Raw genomic sequence first — 19142 nt, forward strand, 5'->3', positions numbered from 1 at the left:
TCTCATGTGTGGCTTCTTGTTGTCACATGTATGGCTGTCACTCATTTATCTTGACAAGTTTAGAGCATATACAAATGCATATCTTGTTGGAAATATGCCCTAGAGGCAATAATAAAATGGTTATTATTATATTTCCTTGTTCATGATAATTGTCTATTGTTCATGCTATAATTGTATTACCTGGAAACCGTAATACATGTGTGAATACATAGACCACAACATGTCCCTAGTAAGCCTCTAGTTGACTAGCTCGTTGATCAATAGATGGTTATGGTTTCCTGACCATGGACATTGGATGTCATTGATAAAGGGATCACATCATTAGGAGAATGATGTGATGGACAAGACCCAATCCTAAGCATAGCACAAGATCGTGTAGTTCGTTTGCTAAGAGCTTTTCTAATGTCAAGTATCATTTCCTTAGACCATGAGATTGTGCAACTCCCGGATACCGTAGGAATGCTTTGGGTGTACCAAACGTCACAACGTAACTGGGTGGCTATAAAGGTACACTACAGGTATCTCCGAAAGTGTCTGTTGGGTTGGTACGAATCGAGACTGGGATTTGTCACTCCGTATGACGGAGAGGTATCTCTGGGCCCACTCGGTAATGCATCATCATAATGAGCTCAATGTGACTAAGTAGTTAGTCACGGGATCATGCATTACGGAACGAGTAAAGTGACTTGTCGGTAATGAGATTGAACGAGGTATTGGGATACCGGCGATCGAATCTCGGGCAAGTAACATACCGATAGACAAAGGGAATTGTATACGGGATTGATTGAATCCCCGACATCGTGGTTCATCCGATGAGATCATCGTGGAACATGTGGGAGCCAACATGGGTATCCAGATCCCGCTGTTGGTTATTGGCCGGAGAACGTCTCGGTCATGTCTGCATGGTTCCCGAACCCGTAGAGTCTACACACTTAAGGTTCGATGACGCTAGGGTTATAGGGAATAGATATACGTGGTTACCGAATGTTGTTCGGAGTCCTGGATGAGATCCCGGACGTCACGAGGAGTTCCGGAATGGTCCGGAGGTAAAGATTTATATATGGGAAGTCCCGTTTTGGCCACCGGAAGAGTTTCGGGCGTCACCGGTAATGTACCGGGACCACCGGATGGTTCCGGGGGTCCACCGGGAGGGGCCACCAACCCCGGAGGCCTGCGTGGGCCAAGTGTGGGAAGGGACCAGCCCCTAGGTGGGCTGGTGCGCCTCCCACAAGAGGCCCAAGGCGCAGGGAAAGGGGAAAGGGGGAAACCCTAGGCTCAGATGGGCCTAAGGCCCACCTAGGGTGCGCCCCCCTCTCTCCCCCTCTGGCCGCCCCCTTAGATGCATCTAGGGCTGGCCGCCACCCCTAGGAGGGAACCCTAGAGGGGGCGCACCCTCCTCCCCTTCCCCTATATATAGTGGGGGTTTTGGGGCTGCCATAGACACGAGTCTTCCTCTCTCTTGGCGCAGCCCTACCCCTCTCCCTCCTCGTCTCTCGCAGTGCTTGGCGAAGCCCTGCTGGAGTGCCACGCTCCTCCATCACCACCATGCCGTTGTGCTGCTGCTAGACGGAGTCTTCCCCAACCTCTCCCTCTCTCCTTGCTGGATCAAGGTGCGGGAGACGTCACCGGGCTGCATGTGTGTTGAACACGGAGGCACCGTTGTTCGGTGCTTAGATCGGATTCGGCCGCGATCTGAATCGCTTCGTGTACGACTCCACCGACCGCGTTCTTGCAACGCTTCCGCATCGCGATCTTCAAGGGTATGAAGATGCACTCCCCTCTCTCTCGTTGCTAGTTAATCCATAGATTGATCTTGGTGATGCGTAGAAAATTTTGAATTTCTGCTACGTTCCCCAACAGTGGCATCATGAGCTAGGTCTATGCGTAGATTCTATGCACGAGTAGAACACAAGTTGTTGTGGGCGTTGATTTTGTTCAATTTGCTTACCGTTACTAGTCTTATCTTGATTCGGCGGCATTGTGGGATGAAGCGGCCCGGACCGACCTTACACGTACTCTTACGTGAGACAGGTTCCACCGACCGACATGCACTTGATGCATAAGGTGGCTAGAGGGTGTCTGTCTCTCCCACTTTAGTTGGATCGGATTCGATGAAAAGGGTCCTTATGAAGGGTAAATAGCAATTGGCATATCACCGTTGTGGCTTTTGCGTAGGTAAGAAACGTTCTTGCTAGAAACCCATAGCAGCCACGTAAAACATGCAACAACAATTAGAGGACGTCTAACTTGTTTTTGCAGGGTATGCTATGTGATGTGATATGGCCAAAAGGATGTGATGAGTTATATATATGTGATGTATGTGATGGGAACGTAGCAGAAATTCAAAATTTTCTACGCATCACCAAGATCAATCTATGGAGTAATCTAGCAATGAGGGGAAGGGGAGTGCATCTACATACCCTTGTAGATCGCGATGCGGAAGCGTTGCAAGAACGCAGATGAGGGAGTCGTACTCGTAGCGATTCAGATCGCGGTTGGTTCCGATCTAAGCACCGAAGAACGGTGCCTCCGCGTTCAACACACGTGCAGCCCGGTGACGTCTCCCACGCCTTGATCCAGCAAGGAGAGAGGGAGAGGTTGGGGAAGACTCCGTCCAGCAGCAGCACAACGGCATGGTGGTGATGGAGGAGCGTGGCAATCCTGCAGGGCTTCGCCAAGCACCGCGGGAGAGGAGGAGGGAGAGGGGTAGGGCTGCGCCAAAAGAGAGGAAGTCTCATCTGTATGGCAGCCCCAAAACCCCCCCCCCTATATATAGGGGAGGAGGAGGGGTTGCGCCCCCATCTAGGGTCCCCCCCCAAGGGGTGCGGCCAGCCCTAGATGGGACTTGGGGGGCGGCCAAAGGGGGGAAGAGAGGGGGGCGCCCCACTAGATGGGCCTTAGGCCCATCTTAGCCTAGGGTTTCCCCCTTCCCCCCCTTCCTGCGCCCTGGGCCCCTTGTGGAGGCGCACCAGCCCACCTAGGGGCTGGTCCCTTCCCACACCTGGCCCACGCAGCCCTCTGGGGCCGGTGGGCCCACCTGGTGGGCCCCCGGGACCCTCCCGGTGGTCCCGGTACGTTACCGATAGCACCCGAAACTTTTTCGGTGACCAAAACAGGACTTCCCATATATAAATCTTTACCTCCGGACCATTCTGGAACTCCTCGTGACGTTCGGGATCTCACCCGGGACTCTGAACAACATTCGGTAACCACGTATATCTATTCCCTATAACCCTAGCGTCATCGAACCTTAAGTGTGTAGACCCTACGGGTTCGGGAACCATGCAGACATGACCGAGACGTTCTCCGGTCAATAACCAACAGCGGGATCTGGATACCCATGTTGGCTCCCACATGTTCCACGATGATCTCATCGGATGAACCACGATGTCGGGGATTCAATCAATCCCGTATACAATTCCCTTTGTCAATCGGTATGTTACTTGCCCGAGATTCGATCGTCGGTATCCCGATACCTTGTTCAATCTCGTTACCGGCAAGTCTCTTTACTCGTTCCGTAACACATCATCCCGTGATCAACTCCTTGGTCACATTGTGCACATTATGATGATGTCCTACCGAGTGGGCCCAGAGATACCTCTCCGTTTACACGGAGTGACAAATCCCAGTCTCGATTCGTGCCAACCCAACAGACACTTTCGGAGATACCTGTAGTGCACCTTTATAGCCACCCAGTTACGTTGTGACGTTTGGTACACCCAAAGCATTCCTACGGTATCCGGGAGTTGCACAATCTCATGGTCTAAGGAAATGATACTTGACATTAGAAAAGCTCTTAGCAAACGAACTACACGATCTTGTGCTAGGCTTAGGATTGGGTCTTGTCCATCACATCATTCTCCTAATGATGTGATCCCGTTATCAACGACATCCAATGTCCATGGTCAGGAAACCGTAACCATCTATTGATCAACGAGCTAGTCAACTAGAGGCTTACTAGGGACATGGTGTTGTCTATGTATCCACACATGTATCTGAGTTTCCTATCAATACAATTCTAGCATGGATAATAAACGATTATCATGAACAAGGAAATATAATAATAATAACCAATTTATTATTGCCTCTAGGGTATATTTCCAACAGTATGAGATTGATCATGTTCTTGTAATAGGAATCACGACTTGCATGTCGATGAGTATGACAACCGGCAGGAGCCATAGGAGTTGTCTTAATTTATTGTATGACCTGCGTGTCAATGAATAACGCCATGTAATTACTTTACTTTATTGCTAACCGTTAGCCATAGTAGTAGAAGTAATAGTTGGCGAGACAACTTCATGAAGACACGATGATGGAGATCATGGTGTCATGCCGGTGACGAAGGTGATCATGCCGCGCCTCGAAGATGGAGATCAAAAGGCGCAAGATGATATTGGCCATATCATGTCACTTTATGATTTGCATGTGATGTTTGTCATGTTTACATCTTATTTGCTTAGAACGACGGTAGCATAAATAAGATGATCCCTCGCAATAATTTCAAGAAAGTGTTCCCCCTAACTGTGCACCATTGCGAAGTATCGTTGTTTCGAAGCACCACGTGATGATCGGGTGTGATAGATTCTAACGTTCGCATACAACGGGTGTAAGCCAGATTTACACATGCGAAACACTTAGGTTGACTTGACGAGCCTAGCATGTACAGACATGGCCTCGGAACACAAGAGACCGAAAGGTCGAACATGAGTCGTATAGAAGATACGATCAACATGGAGATGTTCACCGATGATGACTAGTCCGTCTCACGTGATGATCGGACACGGCCTAGTTGACTCGGATCATGTATCACTTAGATGACTAGAGGGATGTCTATCTGAGTGGGAGTTCATTAAATAATTTGATTAGATGAACTTAATTATCATGAACATAGTCAAAAGGTCTTTGCAAATTATGTCGTAGCTTACGCTTTAGTTCTACTAAGATATGTTCCTAGAGAAAATTTAGTTGAAAGTTGATAGTAGCAATTATGCGGACTAGGTCCGTAAACCGAGGACTGTCCTCATTGCTGCACAGAAGGCTTATGTCCTTAATGCACCGCTCGGTGTGCTGAACCTCGAGCGTCGTTTGTGGATGTTGCGAACATCTGACATACACGTTTTGATGACTACGTGATAGTTCAGTGTGTAATGTTAAACGGTTTAGAATTGAGGCACCGAAGACATTTTGAAATGTCGCGGAACATATGAGATGTTCCAAAGAGCTGAAATTGGGATTTTAGGCTCGTGCCCACGTCAAGAGGTATGAGACCTCTGACAAGTTTCTTAAGCCTGCAAACTAAGGGAGAAAAGCTTAATCGTTGAGCATGTGCTCAGATTGTCTGAGTACTACAATCGCTTGAATCGAGTGGGAGTTGTCTCCCAGATGAGATAGTGATGGTTCTCCATAGTCACTGCCACCAAGCTATTAGAGCTTCGTGATGAACTATAACATATCAGGGATAGACATAATGATCCTTGAGCAACTCGCGATGTTTGACACCGCGAAAGTAGAAATCAAGTAGGATCATCAATTGTTGATGGTTGGTAAAACCACTAGTTTCAAGAAGGGTAAGGGCAAGAAAGGGATACTTCATGAAATGGCAAATCAGTTGCTGCTCTAGTGAAGAAACCCAAGGTTGAACCCAAACCCGAGACTAAGTGCTTCTGAAATGAGGGGAACGGTCACTGAAGCAGAACTACCCTAGATACTTCGTAGATGAGAAGGCTGGCAAGGTCGACATAAGTATATTGGATATACATTATATTAATGTGTACTTTACTAGTACTCCTAGTAGCACCAGGGTATTAGATACCGGTTCGGTTGCTAAGTGTTAGTAACTCGAAATAAAAGCTGCGGAATAAACGGAGACTAGCTAAAGGTGAGATGACGATATGTGTTGGAAGTGTTTCCAAGGTTGATGTGATCAAGCATCGCATGCTCCATCTACCATCGAGATTGGTGTTAAACCTAAATAATAATTATTTGGTGTTTGCGTTGAGCATAGACATGATTGGATTATGTTTATCGCAATACGGTTATTCATTTAAGGAGAATAATGGTTACTCTGTTTATTTGAATAATACCTTCAATGGTCTTGCACCTAAAATGAATGGTTTATTGAATCTCGATCGTAGTGATACACATGTTCATGCCAAAAGATATAAGATAGTAATGATAGTACCACATACTTGTGGCACTGCCATTTGAGTCATATTGGTATAAAACGCATGAAGAAGCTCCATGTTGATGGATCTTTGGACTCACTCGTGTTTGAAAAAATTGAGACATGTGAACCATGTCTATTGGTAGATATGCATGAAGAAACTCCATACAGATGGATCGTTTGGACTCACTTGATTTTGAATCACTTGAGACATGCAAATCATAACACATGGGCAAGATGACTGAAAGGCCTCGTTTTCAGTAAGATGGAACAAGAAAGCAACCTGTTGGAAGTAATACATTTTGATGTGTGCAGTCCAATGAGTGCCGAGGCATGCAGTGGATATCGTTCTGTTCTTACTTCACAGATGATTTGAGTAGATGCTGAGTATATTTACTTGATGAAACACAAGTCTGAATTATTGAAAGGTTCAAGTAATTTCAGAGTGAAGTTGAAGATCGTCGTGACAAGAGGATAAAATGTCTGTGATATGATCATAGAAATGAATATCTGAGTTACGAGTTTGGCACACAATTAAGACATTGTGGAAATTGTTTCACAACTAATACCGCCTGGAACACTATAGTGTGATGGTGCGTCCGAACATCATAACTGCACCCTATTGGATATGGTGCATACCATGATGTCTCTTATCGAATTACCACTATCGTCTGTGGGTTAGGCATTACAGACAACCGCATTCACTTTAAATAGGGCACCACGCAATTCCGTTGAGACGACACCGTATGAACTATGGTTTAGAGAAACCTAAGCTGTCATTTCTTAAGAGTATGGGGCTGTGATGCTTATGTGAAAAGTTTCAGGCTGATAAGCTCGAACCCAAAGCGGATAAACGCATCTTCATAGGACACCCAAAAACAGTTGGGTATACCTCCTGTCTCAGATCCGGAAGCAAAAGGGATTGTTCCTAGAATCGGGTCCTTTCTCGAGGAAAAATTTCTCTCGAAAGAATTGAGTGGGAGGATGGTGGAGACTTGATGAGGTTATTGAACCATGACTTCAACTAGTGTGTAGCAGGGCACAGGAAGTTGTTCCTGTGGCACCTACACCAATTGAAGTGGAAGCTTATGATAGTGATCATGAAACTTCGGATCAAGTCACTACCAAACCTCGTAGGTCGACAAGGATGCGTACTACTTCAGAGTGGTACATAATCCTGTCTTGGAAGTCATGTTGCTAGACAACAATGAGCCTACGAGCTATGGAGAAGCGATGGTGGGCCCGGATTCCGACGAATGGCTCGAGGCCATAAAATCCGAGAGAGGATCCATATATAAAAACAAAGTATAGACTTTGGAAGAACTACTTGATGGTCGTAAGGCTGTTGGGTGCAGATGGATTTTAAAGGGAAAACGGACAATGATGGTAAGTATCACCATTAAGAAAGCTCGACTTGTCGTTAAGATGTTTTCCGACAAGTTCAAGGAGTTGACTACGATGAGATTTTCTCACTCGTAGCGATGCTAAGAGTCTGTTGGAATTATATTAGCAGTTACTGCATTATTTATGAAATCTTGCAGATAGGATGTCAAAAAACATTGTTTCCTCGACGATTTTCTTGAGGAAAGGTTGTATGTGATACAACCAGAAGGTTTTGTCAATCCTGAAAGATGCTAACAAGTATGCAAAGCTCCAGCAATCCTTCTAAGGACTGGAGTAAGCATCTCGGAGTTGGAATGTACGCTTTGATGAGATGATCAAAGATTTTGGGTTTATACAAAGTTTATGAGAAACTTGTATTTCCAAAGAAGTGAGTGGGAGCACTATAGAATTTTTGATGAGTATATGTTGTTAACATATTGTTGATCAGAAATGATGTACAATTTCTGGAAAGCATACATGGTTATTTGAAAAGTGTTTTTCAATGGAAAACCTGGATTAAGCTACTTGAACATTGAGCATCAAGATCTATAAGGATAGATCAAAAACGCTTAATAGTACTTTCAAATGAATACATACCGTGACAAGATTTTGAAGGAGTTCAAAATAGATCAGAAAAAAGGGAGTTCTTGGCTGTGTTACAAGGTGTGAGTATTGAGTAAGACTCAAGACCTGACCACGGCAGAAGAGAGAGCAAGGACGAAGGTCGTCCCCTATGCTTTAGACGTAGGCTCTGCAGTATGCTATGCTGTGTACCGCACCTGAAGTGTGCCTTGCCATGAATTAGTCAAGGGGTACAAGAGTGATCTAGGAATGGATCACATGACAGCGGTCGAACTTATCCTTAGTAACTAGTGGACTAAGGAATTTTCTCGATTATGGAGGTGGTAAAAGAGTTCGTCGTAAGGGGTTACGCCGATGCAAACTTTGACACTAATCTGGATGACTCTGAGTAGTAGGCCGGTTTCGTATAGTAGAGCAGTTATTTGGAATAGCTCCAAGTAGCGCGTGGTAGCTGCATCTACAAGATGACATAGAGATTTGTAAAGCACACACGGATCTGAAAGGTTCAGACCCGTTGACTAATAACCTCTCTCACAAGCGAGATATGAACAAACCCCATGGGTGTTGGATTCTTTACAATTACATAGTGATGTGAACTAGATTATTGACTCTAGTGCAAGTGGGAGACTGTTGGAAATATGACCTAGAGGCAATAATAAAATGGTTATTATTATATTTCCTTGTTCATGATAATTGTCTATTGTTCATGCTATAATTGTATTAACTGGAAACCGTAATACATGTGTGAATACATAGACCACAACATGTCCCTAGTAAGCCTCTAGTTGACTAGCTCGTTGATCAATAGATGGTTATGGTTTCCTGACCATGGACATTAGATGTCATTGATAACGGGATCACATCATTAGGAGAATGATGTGATGGACAAGACCCAATCCTAAGCATAGCACAAGATCGTGTAGTTCGTTTGCTAAGAGCTTTTCTAATGTCAAGTATCATTTCCTTAGACCATGAGATTGTGCAACTCCCGGATACCGTAGGAATGCTTTGGGTGTACCAAACGTCACAACGTAACTGGGTGGCTATAAAGGTACACTACAGGTATCTCCGAAAGTGTCTGTTGGGTTGGTACGAATCGATACTGGGATTTGTCACTCCGTATGACGGAGAGGTATCTCTGGGCCCACTCGGTAATGCATCATCATAATAATCTCAATATGACTAAGTAGTTAGTCACGAGATCATGCATTACGGAACGAGTAAAGTGACTTGTCGGTAACGAGATTGAACGAGGTATTGGGATACCGGTGATCGAATCTCGGGCAAGTAACATACCGATAGACAAAGGGAATTTTATACGGGATTGATTGAATCCCCGACATCGTGGTTCATCCGATGAGATCATCGTGGAACATGTGGGAGCCAACATGGGTATCCAGATCCCGCTGTTGGTTATTGGCCGGAGAACGTCTCGGTCATGTCTGCATGGTTCCCGAACCCGTAGGGTCTACACACTTAAGGTTCGATGACGCTAGGGTTATAGGGAATAGATATACGTGGTTACCGAATGTTGTTCGGAGTCCCGGATGAGATCCCGGACGTCACGAGGAGTTCCGGAATGGTCCGGAGGTAAAGATTTATATATGGAAAGTCTCGTTTTGGCCACCGGAAGAGTTTCGGGCGTCACCGGTAATGTACCGGGACCACCGGATGGTTCCGGGGGTCCACCGGGAGGGGCCACCAACCCCGGAGGCCTGCGTGGGCCAAGTGTGGGAAGGGACCAGCCCCTAGGTGGGCTGGTGCGCCTCCCACAAGAGGCCCAAGGCGCAGGGAAAGGGGAAAGGGGAAAACCCTAGGCTCAGATGGGCCTAAGGCCCACCTAGGGTGCCCCCCCCTCTCCCCCCTCTGGCCGCCCCCTTAGATGCATCTAGGGCTGGCCGCCACCCCTAGGGGGAACCCTAGAGGGGGTGCACCCTCCTCCCCTTCCCCTATATATAGTGGGGGTTTTGGGGCTGCCATAGACACGAGTCTCCCTCTCTCTTGGCGCAGCCCTACCCCTCTCCCTCCTCGTCTCTCGCAGTGCTTGGCGAAGTCCTGCTGGAGTGCCACGCTCCTCCATCACCATCATGCCGTTGTGGTGCTGCTGGACGGAGTCTTCCCCAACCTCTCCCTCTCTCCTTGCTGGATCAAGGCGCGGGAGACGTCACCGGGCTGCATGTGTGTTGAACGCGGAGGCACCGTTGTTCGGTGCTTAGATCGGATTCGGCCGCGATCTGAATCGCTTCGTGTACGACTCCACCAACCGCGTTCTTGCAACGCTTCCGCATCGCGATCTTCAATGGTATGAAGATGCACTCCCCTCTCTCTCGTTGCTAGTTAATCCATAGATTGATCTTGGTGATGCGTAGAAAATTTTGAATTTCTGCTACGTTCCCCAACATATCTATCATCAATTATGTAGGTTTGTTACCTTCCGGTTTGGATGCATCATGACCAAACCGTCCAGGTAACAATTCTACCTCTTGTCCATTCTTTTTATATGCCTACGACATTATATTTTAGTATAAATGTATAATACGTAGCTGTGAGCATTGGATTATGTGGTACAATACGTGAAAAACTAGTTACATGTTGCCAATATATTCTCATGTGCAGCCGATTAATGATCGACCGATTAACTCAGTTAAATGGCCGATTAACCGAATAATCTAATCAGTAGTCGACCGAGTAGTTACCGGTTACCAAATTACCTTATAGGCAGCCTGTGGTTGAGTTTTTTTTATCTCATGCTGGTGGGAGATGCAGTAGTTGACATTACGCAGAGCCATTGCTGCATGTTCCATCAGTTTAAAAATAACAATCCAATGCGTACTACACAAACTTCTTGATGTGTTCTTCTTGTACAACAACCTTATCATCAGAAGAATAGAAACACAACGATGGTGAGGCAATTTAATAGGCATCTCTCGATTCATCTCATGGTGTGCCCTTTTGTGTATGGATTAGACGACAAGAAGGCAGGGCCCTCGTGATAAGGCATGGAGCTCGACTCGTTATTGCCTTTTGTAGTCCATCTTTGCGAAAGATCTAACACGTGCACCAAAGATCTAACACGTGCACAGATACAAAAACAACTGAAGCGGGTGGCTTTTGCCAACATAACACGAGTCAATTGAATACCAAATAGTCATGTCAACATGTGTGCGGGCAGCATGCTATAATACTTGTACAAATAGACCGACACATGTTTCATCTTGATCCGGACTGTACAACAACTTTCTCAAAAGAATAAAACCACAACTATTCGATCAGTGATGAGCTAATTTAATAGACATCGCCAGATTCGTTTTCTGGTACCCTTTGGTTCATGGGTTAGGCGCCGACCCCTCTTGATAAGGTGCGGAGCTCGGCTCGTCACCGCCCCGATAGTCTAGATCCCACGCGTGAGCGGACAATGGCGGGTGAATCGAGCACTGGCTCCAACATTTATTAGAGGTATATATATAAATAAAAGTCGTTAAAAAAAACCCAGACGAAGACACTCTCGACGGTGCGTCTTTCGCTCATGCGACACGAGTCGCCGGAGGGGAACTAAACCACCTCCCTCCCAAAGCTCCAGGGGCATTTTTGGGGCTGTTTTGTAGGGTTCAGGGGTGGCATTAGGTTATTTCCAGAGACCCTAGGGGGGTATCTGGACTTTTATCTGGGCTGCGCGTTCTAGCAGCTTCCGGCCCGGCGGCCCCACCGTCAGTGCCTTGCAGCGCACGCCGGACGACACGTGGGCCCCACCGATCAATCAGCGCCGTCGGATGTCGATCGGACGGCTCCGCGCGCGTCATCTTCCACCTCTCGTCGGCCTCGAGGCGACCCCCCCCCTCTCTCTCTCCTCCCCTCGATGAGAGAGAAACCCTAATCCCCAAATCCCCAATCCACTCGCCCAAATCGATCCCCTTTCTTCCCCCACTCCGATCCGCCCCCCGCCCGCCGCCGCCAGCCGCAGATCCGCCCGGCCGCCGCCCCGATCTGGTCCCGCCTCGCCGCCTCCGTCGGCCCCGGTCCGTCCCCCGATCTGGTCCTGCCGCCGGGCGCGATTCGGTCGGTTCTTGCGGAGGGAGGGAGGGAGGGGGCGGCGGAGGAGGATTCGACTCCGAGGAGGAGGATGGTCTGATGGGCGGCGGCGGGGCGTCGATGTTGGATGAGGACGCAGCGCGCCGGATCTGACCGCGCACCGCATCTCCCTCCGCCTCCACCGCCCATGCCGGCCGTCGGGGCGCGGCGCTCCACGCGCGTCTTCCTGCCCCGGGCGCACAAGCAGGCCCCGCGCCCGCCGGAGCCCGCCAGGGTCACGCGCTCCGCCAAGCGCCTCGCCGTCTCCTCCCACCGCCACTCCCACTCCCACTGGCTCGGGTGGGAGCGCGCCGCCGACATCAGCGACGACGACGACGGCGAGGATGACGAGGGCCCCAAGCCGCGCACGCCGTCGCCCGAGCCGCCCATGTCGCCGAGGTCCTTTGGGGCCGTATACAGACGCAAGCGCCGCGAGAGGCCGCCGCTGGCCAAGCCGGAGGACTTCGGCGACGCCGGCAGCGGCAGGAGGTTCGGGATAGTCTTCACCAGGAAGCACAAGCGGCCAAAGCTCGCCCCTTTCAGCCATGCCGGCGGCGGCGACATCCTGTGCTCCTCGTCCAGGGAGTTCGCTTCGAGGGCCGGGCTCCTTGAAGACGCTCATTTTCTGGATGGCGCTGCCGGCAGTCGCAGCGCCGTGCTCGTCGTCCTCGTGGAGGCGTCTTGCCCCGGGAGCTCGAGCCGGTTCTCGCGCTTCCTCCTGCCCGTGCTGCTGTGGCTGCGCCGGCGCCAGCGGAGCCATGTCCGGAGCCTGGGCTCGTTTCTTCTGGCATCACCGGCTGTCAACACCGCATTTGCGTCGCACGGGACGCACTTTATCAGGCTCCAGCGCCAGAGAGCCGTAAGCAGCTTCTCTTACAGTCTATAAAAGTTCTGTTTATTCATGTTCCTCCATCATCTGTTACTTCCCTGTGCAGCCTGTTTGATTGATGCGGGTGCTTTCTTTCTGTATGTAGAGTGCACTGTTGCAGAGGCCTACGGTGAACTGCGGGTGGTGCGAGCTCCGCGGTGCCGACCCGTCCCGGCAGCCAGTGTTGTCGCTCAACTTCTCGGCGCTTCCTTCGTACTTCCAGGGCTTGCATTCCGTGATAGCTCTTCGTTTCATATATCTGCCAGCCGTGATTCGCCGGGCCATGGGTTTGGTTGGAGGAGCTGAAGAAGAATCGTGTTCTCGAGATCATCTGGAGGTGGACTTTGGTGGTTCTCCCAGCACCGGGGACGCCACACCTGCTGCTGGATCTTACGGAGCGGTTCAGGATTATGTGCCCCTTGAGCAAGCTCCGGGAGTAGTGCTGCATGGTCTGAGGCTGAAAAAGCACCAGAGGAAGCGAAGCTCGATGAGGCATCCCCTGAGCCGGCGCCGCCGTCTCACAGTGAGATTTTCTGACAAGGAATTTGGAGTGAAGGAGGGTACCATGACCTCTCAGACGGAACTGCAAAAGCCAGCATTGACTGGCGGCCCTGAGGTTTCCGAGGAACCTGTCCAGCCCAAGCCAGCAATGGAAATTTCTCTTGACCTGCTTGAGAACATGGATGACAGCGATGTCTCGACGCCCATGGGACCAGGTGGGAAGCAAAAGAGGTCTTTTTTCAAAAGCCCCGTTGATCGCACGAGTGAAAGGCTGGCTCTGTCCGAGGTTAGGCAGAATATAGACACCTTCCGCTGCAAAGCAAACCTCCTGATTATTCAGGCTGATAGGTGCTGGAGGGAAGAGGGAGCCGAGGTTATGCTGGAACTGTCAAACTCCAACGGGTGGTGCGTGGCTGTGAAGTTACATGGTGTCACCAGAGTCTCTCTCAAGCCTTCAGAGCAGAGGTTCTATGTGGTCAACCGGCACACGCATGCCTACGTCTGGGCAGTCGAAGATGGATGGAAGCTTGAGTTCCCTGACAAATGGGACTGGCTTTTGTTCAAAGAACTGCACATTGAGGGCCGGGAGCGCAATTCTCAGGGGAAGATTATCCCGATTCCAGGTGTGCATGAGGTTTCCGATGGCATGGGAGGGACTGTAGCAGATCCTTTCTCACGCCCTGTGCCAGACTACATCAGAACGGCGGATGATGAGGTTGCGCGGGCCCTCTCGAGAGACTCAGCTTATGACATGGACTCGGAGGATGAAGAGTGGCTCATTCAGCTGAAGCATGGGGCCTCCGATAGAAGACGCACCCGTCTGAGCCAGATTTCCTACGAAGATTTCGAGAAATTAATAACCTTGTTCGAGAAGGACGCCTACAATAACCCTGAGGAAGCTAATGATGTGGATCAGCTTCTCTCCAGGCATCCTGCTTTAGGCAAGGGTGACAATGTCCTTGCCATATATGAATACTGGATTAATAAGAGAGATAAGAAAGGCACACCACTGCTTAGGATATTTCAGGTAAATTAGATGTTTATCCCTTGCCTAATCCCCTTACGTGATCTTTATCGCAGATATCCTTTGTTTTTGTGCATTCTTTCATATCATCTAACCCAGCGAATTTGATTTCCCAAAGGGTGCACCTGCTGTGAGGCGAGGGCGGCTCTCGCAGAAATCTTCTGTAAAAAAGAAGAGATCTGTGAAGAGACCACAAAGAAGCCAACCTGGCCGAGGAAAGCCTGGATTCTTCTTGCAAGGTATATTTAAAGCTCTGTAACATGCCTTGCTTTTGGATGCCACAAAAAGGTTTTTTGGATTCGCTGTACGCAAATCATGACGCTTGAAATCTTCTGTGACTGGAACCACCATGTCTTGTCCTTTTGCGTTTGCCATTTGACATAGTAACAATTGTTGAGCTCAAGATATAGTATGTCTGTTGGCATCCCCTTAGTTGTATATCTATTATACCTCAGCATCCAGTTGCTGAAGTTATGGAGCAATCCAACCTGTAAGGTATTTAAAGCTCTGTAACAAGCCCTGCTGTTGGATGCCACAAAATCATATTTTTTTGGCTTTGCTGTATTCAAGTTGTGATGCTAGAAATCTTTTGCTGGGAACCACCAATATGTAGTAACTTTATGTCTTGGCCTTTGCCGTTTGTAACAACTAGAGCTCATTATGCCCGAACGGAGTGAACATCATTGTGCCCAATATATAGTATAACAACCCCCTTAGCTGTATATCTACTGTAAGGTATTTAAAACTCTGTAACAAGCCCGGCTGTTGGATGCCAACAAAATCTTTATTTGACTTTCCTGTATTCAGGTTGCGATGCTAGAAATTATTTGCGACAGGGAACTACCCATGACTTTATAATATGTGACGTGTATGTCTTGTCTTTTTGTGTTTGTCATTTATTTATCTGACAATAGTAACAAGTAAACTTGATTATGCCTGAACAAAGTAAGCAGACGTCATCGTGCTCAAAATATTGTAAGCCTGTAATCATCCTCTTAGCCGTATATATCTATCTATCATGCCCTATATATAATTCAGCTGCTGAAGTGATGTAAAACAGTCTTATCTAGCCTGTACTCATCATCCTCGTGCTGTGCATCCCGTTGTGTGCAGGGGGCGAAGGGGAGGCCTTGCAGAGGGTGGTGGAAGCCGACCGCGCGGCGAAACAGGCCGTGGAGAAGGCCGTTCAGCTGCGCAGCAGGGCCCAGGCCCTCATGGAGAGGGCCAACCTGGCGGCGTACAAGTCGGTGATGGCCGTGAGGATCGCGGAGGCCGCGAGCGTGTCTAACAAGTGCCGGGATTTCGTGTGGAGGAGCCTCGACTAGCCCTGTGAATTTTTTTGCTCCTTGATTGATCCGCCGCATTGTCGCCGTGTGTGATATAATTGGGCTAGGCTGTGTGAGGCTGTCGTTTTTTTGTACCCCCTCCTCTCCACTCCTCCGGTTGGTTGTAACTATGCGAAGAAGAAGAAGAAGAAGAAGAAGAAGAAGAAGAAGAAGAAGCGGAGTCGGAAGAAGTGTAATTCCTTGTGTAAATGATAGTTTGGTTAGCTAGATGATGATGGATGGATTCACAATGCCTGACAATTCTGTATGTTACATGTACCGCCCATGTTTTGACAGAGAAAAAAGGAAGAACAAAAAAACCCCCCAGGTGTTGCTAGAGCAGAGAGGAGGGGAAACAGTTGAATGAATGGATCATCTGATGACAGTGGCTTGCCTTTTCCCCAGAAAAATCCCAGTATGAATGACCTGATGTGCTGTAGCTTGTACTACGTAATATAATACAACTAGCATCTTGTTGGTTGCTGTCTCCCTTTTGATCATTTCATATTGGCATATGTATATTTGGATGCGAGCTTGATTATCCTGTGGGGGCTTTTGATCATTTCATATTCGCATATGCATATTGGGCATGGCTCTACGTATTTCACAGCTTGATTATCCTGTTGCTGCCTTTTTGGTTAGTTTATAAAATAAAAAAAAGGGAGGAAAAGAGGAGTTTTGCAGATGCAAAGATGGTAACTTTTTTGAACAAGAAAACATGTGGCGAGAGGAGGAGCGAGCGATGGGATTGAGATTGAGATGATCCTTCCAGAGTCCAGTCTCCAGACGACACACACAGAAATGGAGAGGTGTGTGAGGCGGAGGTGTTCCCCATCCTCCTCTCGCCTTATCCCTCTCTCCCCCTCCTCCTCCTCCTTTTCCCCTTCCCCGCTCGACCCACCCCACCGCGCCGGCGATGATGTCGATCACCTCCACCGCCGCCGCCGGGACTCCGCTCTGCCGGCCGTCCGTCTCCAGGGGTGGACGGCGGAGCAGGTGCGCCGTCCGAGCCCAAGGTATGAGTCCCTTGTCCCCCAATAAAAATCCAAATCCAAATCCAAATCCAAATCCCCTGCATCTGAAAAATCCATTCTTCCTTCCTTGCTGTGCTTGGCAGCGGCCGGAGACGGTGGAGCCGCCGCCGACGGGGCGTCGTCGGAGCAGAAGTCTCTGGAGATAATGCGCAAGTTCTCGGAGCAGTACGCCCGCCGCTCCAGCACCTTCTTCTGCTCCGACAAGTCCGTCACCGCCGTCGTCATCAAGGTCCCGACCTCCCTCCCTTTCCTACCCCATCTCATCATTCCTGCTCCTAGTTATTGAGTTGCTGCCTCGATTGGTAGCTTTGATTGATTTCCCCGCACCATATCAGACCATGCTGTTGGTCTTGGCCCAAAATCAGTCAGAACCGCACTCTCATCTTCTCTGCCTACCAGCCGCTGCAAATGCAAGCTAATTAAGGTCAAACAGTGCGTTCATGGCGGTGGTACACATCAACAGACTTCATTTATATGCCTGCTCTACTGATGTGATGTGCCTCCTTGATGACTTATTGATTGGTTCAAGTTAAGGCCAAACAGTGTTCATGTTCATCGCGCTAGTGTAAATCAAGCAAGGGTTACCTACCGGCCACACCGATCATCTTATTGATTGTTAACTGAAAGCAAAACCCCTTTTTTGTGCAGGGCCTTGCTGACCACAAGGATCAACTCGGAGCACCTCTCTGCCCCTGCAGGTAGTACAGTACTTAATCATCTCCAGCCTTCTTACGAACGCATCGTCCGTTTTTTGTTTCTGACAGACATGTGTTACTTACATGCCTGCCTGAACCTGTCCCTTTGGGATTTAATCAACCCAGGCATTACGACGACAAGGCCGCCGAGGCCGCGCAAGGGTTCTGGAACTGCCCGTGCGTCCCCATGCGAGAAAGGTGAGGCTGCTGTTTCTAACATCTCCGCCTTCCATTATCACTTTCTTACTACGGCGGCGTGCATAACAAGGATGGGGATGGGATGCTCTTTTTCTCATCATGTTTAAATGCCAGAGACATACCAGCGGGGTTCGGTTTCAGCCCTTTTGGCTTCTTATCATTGTCCGACATATGTTCCTTTCTGCTGCGTACCCATCTCACATTAACCGTGATTTTGCCACCGGAGCACAAGTTAGCCAGATGCGTGTCTCCTGTGATGCTGGCATCTATTGTTGATAAATGCTAGCATTACTTGTGTATGGTAAACAACCGTGACACGCAATTCGTGCTGATTTTCAACTGGAAAGGGATTTACTACAAGTGAAAGCTTGGTTAGAATCATCTGTTCTTCACCCACTTGTGCGTATGAGTAAAGAACTGCCTTGGAATGTAAGGGATGTCAAGTGAAAGCTCGGTCAGAATAATTTGTTCCCCACCCACTCATGTTATTATAGTAAACAGCCATGAAACTTAGTTTAGTTTCTGCTGGTATGTTGTGACCTGGAAAGTATAAAAAGGGGAAACTTGGTCATAGCAATCTGTTTCTTCAACTTTGTGGTCTGCTTGTGCAGGAAGGAGTGCCATTGCATGCTTTTCCTTACGCCCGACAACGATTTTGCCGGAGAGGACCAGGCATGCCCTCTTTTTCTTTTCGTATTGCCGACACCACAGCTTAGATACTGCCTATTATCTGTTCCTTACACGCGCACGCATACCTGTTTCAGGCCATCAGCTTGGAGGAGATCAAGGAGGCGACGTCCAAGTACTAACCACATAACACTTGTTTTGCTCGAGAGGGGGCTATAGTCAGTCGTCGTTGTCGGGACCTGTGTATGTAGTATCTCTGTAACAACAGGAAATAAGAAATGTCTGTCTGGAATGATGTCTGTTGTCATCCATCTTGAGAGAAGTTAAGGCCTGATGGTTGCACTCCCGACTCGTCAATGTTACGATTTATTGCGTGTTTGGGCTGGCGTAAAGCGTACTCCATGAGAAGTGAAGGAAGGATGTTGTGTGAGACGTCGTCTCTGATGCTTCTTTTTCTTCCTGAATGAATGATGTGTGGGAGGGAAGCAACAGCAACGCGCCATTGCCCATGTCCATGGCACCCAACAACTCATCTTTTCAATGTTATTATTGTTATGTCTTTTTATTATGCATCTGTGTGTTGCTTTTGCAACCACACTGTCATATATATGTGATTCGCTCCAGCTGACGTCGATGATGATTCGCCGCACGTGACGTCGATGATATGATGA

The 19142-nt window shown here is 48.5% G+C and overlaps 2 protein-coding genes across 2 annotated transcripts; both read left to right on the forward strand.

Moving 5' to 3' along the window:
* The first annotated feature begins 11934 nt into the window (after positions 1 to 11934).
* Positions 11935 to 16404, forward strand: LOC109756719 (uncharacterized). Its single transcript, XM_020315556.4, has 4 exons — positions 11935 to 13058; positions 13174 to 14595; positions 14711 to 14831; positions 15706 to 16404. The coding sequence occupies exons 1-4, from the start codon at positions 12288 to 12290 to the stop codon at positions 15915 to 15917; spliced, it is 2526 nt and encodes an 841-aa protein (XP_020171145.1). The 5' UTR covers positions 11935 to 12287; the 3' UTR covers positions 15918 to 16404.
* A 276-nt stretch (positions 16405 to 16680) lies between these two features.
* On the forward strand, positions 16681 to 19036 carry LOC109756744 (ferredoxin-thioredoxin reductase catalytic chain, chloroplastic). The gene is made up of 6 exons (XM_020315581.3): positions 16681 to 16933; positions 17035 to 17180; positions 17600 to 17649; positions 17773 to 17844; positions 18456 to 18516; positions 18609 to 19036. The coding sequence occupies exons 1-6, from the start codon at positions 16834 to 16836 to the stop codon at positions 18651 to 18653; spliced, it is 474 nt and encodes a 157-aa protein (XP_020171170.1). The 5' UTR covers positions 16681 to 16833; the 3' UTR covers positions 18654 to 19036.
* Positions 19037 to 19142: the final 106 nt, after the last annotated feature.

This window comes from Aegilops tauschii, chromosome 6, assembly GCF_002575655.3.
Source record: "Aegilops tauschii subsp. strangulata cultivar AL8/78 chromosome 6, Aet v6.0, whole genome shotgun sequence".
Classification (NCBI taxonomy): domain Eukaryota; kingdom Viridiplantae; phylum Streptophyta; class Magnoliopsida; order Poales; family Poaceae; genus Aegilops; species Aegilops tauschii.